Source organism: Capra hircus, chromosome 15 (assembly GCF_001704415.2).
Source record: "Capra hircus breed San Clemente chromosome 15, ASM170441v1, whole genome shotgun sequence".
Taxonomy (NCBI): Eukaryota; Metazoa; Chordata; class Mammalia; order Artiodactyla; family Bovidae; genus Capra; species Capra hircus.
In genome coordinates, this window is record NC_030822.1 from 63,014,221 (window position 1) to 63,026,191 (window position 11,971).

The 11,971-nt window shown below is 43.6% G+C and overlaps 1 protein-coding gene across 2 annotated transcripts; it reads right to left on the minus strand.

Moving 5' to 3' along the window:
• On the minus strand, window positions 4,107-11,673 carry C15H11orf87 (chromosome 15 C11orf87 homolog). Of its 2 annotated transcripts, none has more exons than XM_018059820.1 (2): window positions 11,291-11,673; window positions 4,107-9,865 (listed from the first exon to the last, which is right to left on the minus strand). In XM_018059820.1, exons 1-2 carry the CDS (start codon window positions 11,566-11,568, stop codon window positions 9,010-9,012), a joined length of 1,134 nt encoding a protein of 377 aa, XP_017915309.1. In that variant the 5' UTR covers window positions 11,569-11,673; the 3' UTR covers window positions 4,107-9,009. The 2 variants fall into 2 exon arrangements, with proteins under 2 accessions (XP_017915309.1, XP_017915310.1); XM_018059821.1 differs by lacking the exon at window positions 11,291-11,673 and adding an exon at window positions 10,954-11,092.

Below are 11,971 nucleotides of genomic sequence, written 5' to 3' on the forward strand. Positions count from 1 at the left end.
ACATGTTTTTTGTTTTTCTTTTTCCCTAGAATGTATTTCCTCCTCTTGGTGAATACTTACTTATCCTTTGAAAGCTAACTAAAGTGTTACCTCTTCTGGGAAACTTTTCTAACCCTTCCCTACAGACTTTTCTGCTACACTTGCTTTGTGCTTCTGAGGTACTTTTCCTAAAAACATATATTTATTACCAGGATCGACCTGAGTTGAAATTTATTGGCTAATTAGACTATGAGCTCCTTAAGTTTAGGAATAGATTTTATCCCTCTTCCCTACTTGGGGAGTGTGAGTTTGATAGATTGTTCAGTACGCATCCATTTCTTGCCTTCTTTCTAAACCAAAATTTTTATTTGATCATTTTCAAAACTAGGTGAAGGACAGGGAAGCCTGGCATGTGGCAGTCTATGCTGTTGCAAAGAGTCAGACAAACTGAGTGACTGAACAACAACAACAACAAAACTAGGACCTTTGTTGAACTGGGTTTTACAAGTGCTAACCAAACAATCTTTAATCAGTTAACTCATTCATATATTTGTGAAACTTCTTCAAGTCTTTGCTCAGATATTTTCTCAGTGAAACCTTCTCTGATCATCCTTATCCACTCTCTCCTGGAACACTCCATATTTGCCTTCTGTATTTGATTGTTTCTATAGCACGTCTATCCCTATAGATACTTCATAATTTACTTATGACTTTTGTTTATTGTCTTCCTCCACTAGAATGAAATCTCTGTGAAGATGGGACATTTTGCCTATTTTGTTCACTGCTGTATTTCTGGCACCCAAAATGATGCCTGGCATATAGTTCGTTCTCGGTGAATATCCGTTGATTGAATGAACTCCCAAATGTCAGAGGTGAAAGATTCAAAGGGATCATCTCATCAATCAGATTCTAAACAAAAATTGTCAATGACCTAATCAGTGACCAAGCCACGGGAATGTGGGGACTGCAGGTAGATTGACAGCTGTTAGAAACAGGGAAGTACAACTGGAGCAAAGGAATGAAGCTACCCATGAGTCTAAGAATAGGGCTATTAACCTGGGTGAATCCTGCAAATAAACCTGACATAGCATGGCCACGTTCTCATATGCAGGGTATAATCATGATCCTTTGTGCATCTCCTCACTGTGACAGGTGAAGGGGGTCCACCCCACAATGGCAAAGCTAGAGAAGTGTATCTTCCAGCGTTTCCTTCTTTGTTCTTCTCTGATGATATCTGCCCCTTTTGGAACTTAGGAACTTACACTTCTTCTCCTTTCTTTTGCAGGATCTCTAGGAAAGAGTGATACATATTGATGCACAAAATATGTGCCTGGTGGCATATATGATCTCTCTCAAGGGTACTTTAAACCACTGAAACCAGCTCTTAATTTAGGGACTTCACACACTGGCAAGTAGAGGGGAGAGAGAATGTCTTTCTGATACCCCTGAATTTTTGCTGTTCAACTGAAAATAACCATGTTTGTATAAACAAGTGTAACTAATAAAGTATTTCTGAAGCCACTCTCAATGTAGGCCTGTTTACCAGTAGACCAATCACTCTTCCACACTCTCTTCCATTTTAAGACTTACCTGTGAAGTTGGAGGCATGGCATTTAGAAAGCAAAAAGCCCCAATCTACCCCTTTTTGTTTGACTGTACCAGAGGAAGTCCTTAAGGAGGCTATATAAAAAAAGTCTATCCCTTTCAATTAATTTGGAGGGAAGAAGGGAGCCAAATATTTATCGAGATGGGTAGGTTCTGTTCTTGCTGCCTAAGCCCCTTAGGAACAAACAGAGAGGGGTCAAATGATGAACATTCTAAAAGGATCAAAGAGTCTGAGGATTTTAGGCTAGAGAGTTTTAGAGTATCTCCCTGGCTATACTAGGAGGAACCATTACCAGGGAAAGTGAACTATTATTCTTTCTTCTATAGGAAGACAGTGGCAGTGGGTTGATGGTGGTGACAATAGACAATTATAGATCTTCTTATTACCCATTGCCTGAATGGGATGTACTAAGGTACCCAGAGATTTTCATTTGTCCCAGTTGAGGAGATTTAGAGATGCTTATTACACAGTAAAACAGCAAAATCTTGCATTTAGAACAAAAAATCTTCTGTAGACTCAAATTTTGAGATATATAAAATGTCCCAGATCACAGGCTACAGTGGTGGGTACTAGCTGGAACTTGCTTCCCAGGAAGTAGACTGAATGGACACTCCACAGTCCCAAAATATATTTAACACGGTACAGTTCAGAGGAATCTTCATCATCCATAACCATAAGATCATGTAATTCATTCCCAGACACTAACTTGGAAAGAAACAAGGCAGAAAGAAAAAATTTGAGAGTTTGAGAATTTTCTTGAAGGAGTTTGGTTCCTATGACATAGATTAGATTAATTATAGGAAAATAGAGTAGCCACATCTGTATGTGAAAAGTTTTTTTTTTTTTTTTTGGTCATCTCAGTGTATTTGAGGGGTTTCCCCAATATTTTTGAAAATCTGCAGAGCAAATTTTTGTACCATTCGGTGACATATAATCTTCCATGCTAAAATTAAAAATCCTATTTTGGGGCCATGAGCCAGGGAGAGAGGATTTGCAGATGCAGACAGAGGATGGTCAGCATAAGGTAGAAAAGAGGCATTAATAAAAGTTCTGCAAAGTTTTGAAAAATAGAGTCAACTTTTCGGAAAGGGAAGCCCAATGCTATCAGCAAGACTGGGACATATTTGGAGAAGTACTTTTAGAAAAAGAGATTGGATTTCAATAACTAATCAGAGAAAGAATATCCAGCTAGCATTTAATTAATTAAGTCCTCATAGGGACATCCAAGGAGTCAGCAAGTACATTTATTGTCAGTCTTATGTTGTTGTATAGTCGCTAAGTCATGTCTGACCCTTTGTGATCCCATGGACTGAGCATATCAGGTTTCTCTGTCCTCCATTACCTTCCAGAGTTTGCTCAGATTCATGTCCATTGACTCAGTGATGCTACCTAACCATCTCATCCTCTGTTGCCTCTTTCTCCTTTTGCCCTCAGTCTTTCCCAGCATCAGAGTCTTTTCCAATGAGTCAGTCCTTCACATCAAGTGGCCAAAGTCTCGTGAGGCCTAGCTCAATGAATACCTGTCCACCTTTTGAGTCAAACAGCTGAGGCTGAAGAATATTTGCTTCCCAGGAGTAAAGAGGACCATGGTTGGAGACTAAGTCTTAGCACCCATGCTCTTCAATAGAAGGTCCATGGCATGCAGGACACCCAGAAGTTCCTCTATTTAAAAGAATGGGACAAACTGTAGAGCACTGCTGGACCTAGGGATGGCAGGGGACAGGATGTACAGATCCCTGTGGAGATGACTCTGAGCCTGGGGACAAAGGTCTGGGGTCTAAGACTACAGTGGTGAATGTCAGCACAAAAGCTGGATAAGGCAATACCACCTCAAACTAGAGAGCAGTTCCAATCAGCTGCTTTTCAGCAGTGTTCAAGTAGAATCCATAGAAATTTAAATGAATCTGAAGCTCCAGTTTCCCTCACTACCACAAAGTCATGTCAACTGTGTCCTTTCCCCATACATCTGGTTATGTTAGAGAAATACAGGCTGGGAAAGAGAAAATCTGAGAGACTAAGCATGTGACCTAAAGAGACTGAGTATCTTCTTAAAAAGATTGCTGAATTATTATACTGGACTCAGTTTGTTGGGTTATTCTAAATTCTAAATTGGACTGGCAGTGCTAGTGGTAAAGAACCCACCTGCCATTGCAGGAGATGTAAGAGATATGTGTTCAATCCTTGGGTCGGGAAGATCCTCTGGAATAGGAAATGACAACCCACTTCAGTATTATTGCCTGGAGAATTTCATGGACAGAAGAACTGGGCAGGCTATAGTCTATGGGGTCACAAAGACTCAGACATGACTGAGTGAATAACACTTTTACTTTTCACTTTCAAAATGTATACACTTCCCCCTTCTCACATGCAGTTGGTTTGTAAAGAAGATCAGATGGGTAATGAGATTTAAAAAATGTTTTCTTTAAGCATCTGGGGGTAATAGAATGAATAATTTTGTAATCCTGTGAAATCCTTAATTTCACAAATTAAGATAATAAGGAAATAGTGTCCAAAAAGCCAATTAACAAGAAAACTTTTTTATTGATAGAAAAACAGAACAAAATTTCCATGAATTCTGGTATCTGTTTTATTCTGTCTGTCGGATATACTCAAGTTCCAAAATCAGTTTGTTTTTGTTTTGCTTTTTTTTTTCTGTTGCTGGTCTTATTGTCATCATTATTGTTGTTGTTAACCTCTCAATAGAAAAAAAAATCCAATGAAATCACATGCCCCTCCCTCACACAGATAGGACCATCTTAATAAGACATGTCCCTAATTAAAGCTAATTAAATTCTTATCCTAAGCTAAGCATTCCTACACGGCACCAATTGTATTATTAGGTTGGTGACATTAATAAGTATTGATTTCAAGCCATTGAAACTGTTTCTCAAATGTTATCAAATAAATAAAAAACAAATCAGAATAAGATTTACATTCAATTCAATGATTAAGTATCCTTCAGTAGATAGGTCAATTTATTCTAATGTAAACTAAAACATCTATGAGCCACAAACACTATTTCCGAAAAAGAATAGCCCAGATGAGCGGCTTTTCAGATCTAGACTCAAAGTCCAGATTCACATGGGAATGGACCTGAGGAGCCTGACCAGATTAAGCTTCTGGTTCTAATTTAACCTACAACTCCCACATAATATCAGCTAGCAGTTGCTCAACTGTCACCCACAGAAAAGCATTTAAAGCATGCCTGCACAATGGAAAATGGAATTTTAACCATTATCTAATTAATTAAATCGATATAGATAGAAACAGTGGAAAAAGTCAGATGCCAAAGTATTTTAAAGCTACTTTATCCATATTTCCCAAATACTACTTATCAAACTAAACAGATAATGGTCATATTTTCATTTTACCTTTAGCTATGCAGATATAAATTGTATCTCCACACCACATATAGGCTGAAAATTAAAAATTGAGCCACAATCCAGGTTTGTGGTCTAGATGGCCCTAAATCTCTTCTAGATGCTTTTGTTTTCCATCTAGATATTCAGACCACATAGATATGGTCATAAATTCAGTATCATTGCTACATTTGAGTCACTAACAAGGAAAGGAAGCTTATCTAATTACCAAGTCCCCCAAGTCAAACAGGACTCTCCCCTTTCATTAAATAAAGAGAAAGTCATTCAGATTTCACTCTAGAGAAATAAGTGCATGCATATACCCAACTTCTCAGTATCCTCTCTGGATAAGAGGATGGAACAACTATTTGGTTTCCATCTCATTCTTGTAATGACAGAAAAGAGAATACAAAAAGTCCATTGTAAATTTGTACAAAATGTATGCATATATAAATACATATCTATGGGTGTATATAAATTCTAAAGAAGATTATATCCATCTACATCTTTAAGATTCAGAGTCCTATACAGTTGACATAATGGTATTCTCTCCCCAATTTTCTTATCTTTAAAAACAATAAGAATCAAGCATGCCACCTTATGAATACTGAAAAGCAAGTGCATAAGTTGAGCTGTAGCTATAAGGATTTGAAGCAATTAGTTTGACGGGACATCAGTGAATAAAATCCTTAAAATAAATTTGTCTATTTCCAGATTTCCTTTTGTTTCATATAAAATTAAACCCAAAATGCCCTGTTGGTAGCATCCCGAACTCCTGAGACTGTCAACTGAGCTCTATAAGAAGCAATCCTTTAAACAGGGTCTGTGCAAATTGCTTGGATATGTGCTTATTGCAATAATTTGGTGTGGGAACTGGCATTACTAAAATTTCATGTAATTCTCTATCTCATAAAAAACCTCAAGTGACACCACCAGAAGCTTATGGAGTTCTGAGAATATTAACTCAGCATGAAATTTGACTCACAAACCACATCATCTATACATAGAGCACTATTAAAAATATTAAACCATAGTCAATTAATGGAGAAAGGTGTACATATTAAAAGGTGCACAATTAGAGCATATTATGGATGTGTGGCTATGTTTAGAGGTATCAAGATCTTTTTAAGACAATATATATAATGTTTTTATTTCTCCTGTTCCCTCTATTCCTTGGGGAAATATTACACAAGACAATTTCATAATTACCCCCTAGAGTGTACAGGTTGCTCCTTGAAACGGGATTATTATTGCATGCCTTGAATGCACTATGATTCATAAGGCAAAAATGTATGAGTAGCTTCAGCACCAAGGAAATGGAATCATCATCCAGCACTGCTCACAACAGAACATCTTATTGCTTTAATAAAATGGGAAATTATTCACTGTAAAAAGTGCACCAAATGAGGGGGAGAAAGTAATATCCATGCATTTAGCGGAGCTCACTGGAAATGAGGAAGCTCCCTTCTGAATCCCTAGTTCTATTCAAATTTCAAGCCCAAAAGTCATTCTGTAATAGGGTATTAAATAGCTATAGCTAGATGAGGGTAAGCTACAAAAATTAATGGACTTTCTTCTTCACAGTGCCTTAGTCATTCTAATGTACAATGTAGAGCTCTGATATACTAAAGGATTCCCAAGTGGACTGAGGGAGTTAATGCTCTTTTTTATCTATTACTAGGAAGTGACTAAGGCACTGGAGAGAATCTGGTACATTGTTTAATATATTGTATCCAAAGATTACACCTAGTCTTCCTAGTATTACAACACGACATGCTTAAATGATGATCCTCTGTGCTTCAGGAAAGGTCTTGAGTGGGTATCTAATCGGTGATTAAAATTTAGCTTATTAAATCAATTTAGAAAAGATGTAAATTGAGTTTGGGCAATTTAATAGACAGCCTAAAATCTCAGAGGTAATGTTTCCTCTAAGAGCACATACACCTGGAACCAAGACAGAGATAATAGAACTACTAGTTACTTGGGAGAGGGATGCACTTAGGGGCACTGTTGCCTTACATCCTGCAGGTTAGTAAGGTCCCTTTTAGTTGAGCTTTTTGTAGAACATTCTCATTCATACATTTTCCGAATTTGTTCCCAAGAAAGGATGCCTCTGCATACAGTTAAGCTATAATATGCTTCTGGACCCTTCAGTCATCAGCCCAAGGGAGACAAAGTGGTAAATAACCATAGGTGGCTTCCATTTGTAACACAGATGGCCTTGTCTGGCATTAGGAGAGAAAGAAAAATATTGAATTTTGTCTCTCACTTTCCTTTTCCTTAGTCTTTTTTCATACATTCAATGAAGTTAGGTAAGCCAGACTGAGAAAGAAATAGAGAGACACTCTTTAACTGTACCCCAGATATAGGAACAGATTTCTAACTAAACAAGTTGCAGACATTTTTATTCTACAAGCAGTTACTGGATTAACTTCTCTTAAAATTTGCATGTCCTGTCACCAAATTGCCCAACATCCCCCCCACCCAGTCTCATCCCCAACACATACAGTACAAGCAAGCACACACACACACCACTGCCTCCAGGTGGTAACTGCATGCAGGGAGGACTACAGGCACTGTTTAAATATTAACCATGTTTTAATAGATGGCATTCCTGCACATCCATTATTTGTTTGTTTTCTGTTGTGGTTGTCTCTGTCATTTGCAAAAGAAATAAGAAAACATAAGTATCATCTTTTTATAACAGTCTACTACAGAGTAAGGTACAAAAGAACACTTCTGGAAACAACAGAAGCCAGGCCTGCACCACTGAAATCCTCATCCAGTGGTAACCATTATATCAACAGCTAATTAAGAACAAGAATATACAGTTTGGAGAACATAGTACAGAATTATAGTTTGCTTTTGTATTTGGTACCAATATAATAAATATATAACAAAGGAGCACGTGTTCTAAAAATTAAACAGAAACATTCTGGTTGGTTAAACACTGCACTTTCAGTACTGCACATTGCCTAATTTATTTTTTACAAGAAAAAAAAAAGGGTAATGTATGCAATGTTTAATAAGAAGAAAACCAAAAGTACATATAAACCCGACCGTAGAAAAAGAGAAAAGAAACCAACAAAAAGCTAGCATATTCACTTTCCAAAATAGCCCCTTTTGCACCTGCACAATCAAAGAATGTAATCAGTTCTGAGACAATTTCAGCACCAGATCTAGCTGGACAGCTCCCGGATCCTCTGTGAATCCTGAAATGCCACAAGTCAAAGGTGCACAGGTGGGGGTGGGGCAAGGATAAAGGACTAGATTCTGTCTTTTAAACTCATTTAAAAGATTTTCAATGAACTTATGCTCGACCAGCAAGGGGCATTTCTAAAAGTAAATTAAAATGCCTGGTCCTAGAAAAGAGAAACTGAAGGTAAGAAGAGGGCTGGCTGGAGAGCGGTCCCTGTCATAAACGTTTTTCTGGGACAAGTCTCTGTGGCCTCTTGTAGTCCTGGTGCTTAAGTTTACGTTTTCTTTATAGTGTACTATTGCCTGAGCCCAGCTGAAAGTAGGAATGGGGAAGGGAGGGAAGCTGAAGGAAAAGTGAAAGCTTTGGGGGTTAAGGAGAAGAAAGGTAATGAACCTTAACTTGACAGCTATGTACAACACACCAGGCCCCTCCACTCCCTTTGTTCCAGGGGTCAATGCCTTTTACATATTTGGTAGCTTGTGCGGTTTCTCCTCCGTATTGTGGGGGGCGCAGGGTGGAAAGGGAAGATGCGTCTTTCATTGACAATGAGAAATTATGTGATTTGTCATGCGCTTGGATCGTGTAATTAATATTATAATAATTACTATAAATATTAATAATAAAGTATTATCAGCGTTATTTCTTCTTCCGAGACTTCCCTCGCCCAATATTTACAAATACCGCACAGTGCCTCGGCGGAGGAGAAACAGAGGAGGGGGAGGACAGATAAGGAAAAAGGGAAAAGGAAAGGGAGGCCACAGGAAAGTGGAAGAGAAAGACCGGAAGGGAGAAAAAGAAAAAAAAAAAAAAGCAAGGACGGCAAAAATGCTGGAAAGGAGGAAGGGAAGAGGAGAGGGGCTAGACAATCAGGATAGTACCACCGCTTGCAAAAGGCCCTCGCCAACTGGGTCCAAACAGGAGGAGGCTGTGTGTGCTCCTTGCGGACTGGGGGCCGGCGGTGGAGGCGGAGCACAGGGAGCCTGGCATGGGAGGCCAGGGGGAGAAGACGAAGAAGAAGCGCTGGATGGGGCGCAGAAGACAGAGTCCCGGGCCTGCCTCTCCAGCCGGGCTTCTTTTCCTTGGGTCGAAGCCTGGCCTCCCTCGGGTTGGGGCAGCCCCCTCCCGCCGCGGTTGCCACCGCAGTGATCCCGCTCATATTCCTCCTGAGCCCTCTGCATCTTCCTCTTCTTCATCCTACGCTTGTGGATATGGAAAGTGGAGAGGGACAGCACGATGAGGCAGAAGATGAGGGTGACCAGGACAATCAGCACCAGCGTGGAGGAGAAGGACTGGAAAAGCTGCTGTCCCACCTGCGTGATGCAGGTGCCGCCGCTACCGCCGCCTGCGCCTGGGCCACGGGCGCTCGCGTTGCCGCCGCCGCTGGCGTTGGGGGAAGCGAAGGTCCGGTTGAGGAGACACGGCGGCAGCGCCAGCCTCAGCTCCTTGGGCGCCCTGGCACTCATCGGCGCTGGGCTGGGAGGGGCTGGGCCCACAAGACTTCCTCTTTTGAGCACACGGTTCCCACCAGCCAAGAAAAGGACGGAGCCCGCAGCACCCAAAACTACTCCCTGCTGTGGGAGGGGATGCGCACGCGAGCGAAGGACTAAGGGAGCAACTGTGGGCAAGCAAACCGGCCAGGGAGCGAGCGGTGCCCAGGAGATCCTCTCCGGCCCCGCCTCGAACGCGTGTCCGCGCGCCCTTTTCCTTGGCCAAGGCACCAGGCTGCAAAGAGAACAGGCTTGGTTAGGATCCCGGCGGCTGCCCTGGGAGCACAGAGAACCCGAATGATCAGCGCCACTGCAAAGCGGCCCTCTGAGAGCACTGCCTCAGCTGGGCGCTGCCGGTCTTCACAGACCACAGACCTCAGTCCGCCCGCCCGCCCCTGGCCGCGCACCAAAGCCTCCAGTTCCGCGCTCTCGCCACTTTGCGGAGAAGAGGGTCTGCGCCGACACCGCGGAGATGCCGATTACTCAGCAGATAAAGCAGACTCCCTGCGCCCTCCACAACTTTCTAATTGCAACAGACACAGCCACTTCGAAACGCGGTCCTCGCTTCTCAGAGCGCCGGCTCGCCTCTTTTCTGCGCCCTTTCAATGGATGTCTTCTGGATCTTACCCTTCCCAGCACCCACCCTGGGCCGCCGAGCCGTCTCCGGGAACGCAATCCTCCCTGCTGTCCCCCGCCCTCCAGACCCTCCCTGAACGATGTCAGATGCCCTAGGTACCATTCCCATGGGGGTAACCCTGGAGCCACATCCCACTCCACCCCTGTCCGCGGCCACGGCTGACACGCAGGGCTGCGCTCCACCCTTGCTCCAGCTTTCCTCCTTGGTACCTCCCCACCCCCCAATCAAAAAAAAAAAAAAAACAGGCTGAAGCACCTTTCTTAGCTAAAGCACATCCCTGCAAACGCCCCCCTTTTTCCCCTTCTCTCTGTGTCTCCACCCCCACTTGACAGTATCCTGCTTCTAATGGTGCTGGAAATGAAAGGGGGAGGGTTCCCGCCTGCAAAGTTTGGGGAACGGACCTTCTCTCGGGCCTTTCCAGACTCAGCCTGAGGGCCCTGAAGCTCTTCCCCAGGACCAGAGCCAGGAAGACCCTTAGCGCTCAGCAGAGCCCCCTTGCCGATCTCAAGAGGCCGCTGCAAACTGTTGCACTGCGGAGCAGAGAGGCGGCGCGCAAGCCCGGGCCGGGGCAGGGGCGGGGGCCGAAGCCGCGGCCAGAGGTGCCTGCGCAGGCCGCCAGGGCTGTCCTACCCACTCGCGCCTGGCCACCCGGCCGCCCCGAGGTTCAGTCGCCCCGCGTCCCTTACCTGGGGCCGCCAGCTGGCTGCAAGGAGGGAGCCCCGCCGCGCGGCTGCAGTAGCGGCTGCAGAAGGCGCGGAGTGAAGAGGCCAGAAACCGAGCCGCGCTGCCGCCGCCGCTGCCGCTTTGGGGAGCTCAGCTCGCAGCCTATTGCCAGAGAGGCCGGTGACGTCAGGCAGCCACCGCCAGGGCTCCAAGCCACCCCTCAGGCCCCCACCCCACCCTCATACCCCAACACCTCGTCCTGGCAGAGCCAGGCTCTGCCACTCAGGTTCCCAGTTCCCTGCTGTTTCCCTGCCCAGGCGCTGGGGAGTAACCCCCAGCTCCACCCTGTGAGCAACCCACCTTCTGCAGCGCTCTGCTTGGGAAGGGTTGAAGCTTCGTTCTCTGGCTGCCCGATTCTTCACCCTCACCTCTTGCCCACGTGGTCCCAAGCACACATTTTTACACTCTAGAGATCCCTCTCCCCTCAGGGCACACAATAGATTTCCTCTCTCTGCTGACGAGGATCGTCCCTTTCTCCAATCCTGTCTGTGCTGGCCTGGCTCTGAACAGAAACTGCGTCGGTGAGAGGGGCATTTTTGAACACGATGTGGCAGAACCTGAAATACAAACGTGAACATTTATTTAACATCAAACAATCCAAATGAACCATTTTCCTCTCCTATAAGGTCAGAATCTCCCACCTATCTTTCCCTCTACCCAACTCAGGATCCTCCTCTCTTCCCTCACACACTCAACTCCAGGCCCAAAATAACACTCAGTGCATTAAATACTCCTTGTTTCCTGACAATCTAGACGCTCATGAGCACACACAGCACGCATAAAGCTTATAAGGCAGGGAGATGAAAATCATTCAGAAAGTGCAGAAATGAAACCCTATGAAAATTCCAAGCATTGTGCTTCTTACAGAGTACCCCATTTATTGGCCCTAATACTTGCAAAGGTGCCCCCTTGCCTTTCTGTAGTGTTAACAGTAGTCTTTCAGCACAATGGATAGGACTTCCTGAAAGATTCTGCCTAAAT

Coding starts and splice junctions, on each gene's coding strand:
- C15H11orf87 (XM_018059820.1), bottom strand. CDS start 11,568: ATGTTCACGTTTGTATTTCAGGTTCTGCCACATCGTGTTCAAAAATGC. Junction 9,866..11,290: donor CAAGCAGAGCGCTGCAGAAG/GTGGGTTGCTCA, acceptor TTCTCTTTGCAG/CCTGGTGCCTTGGCCAAGGA.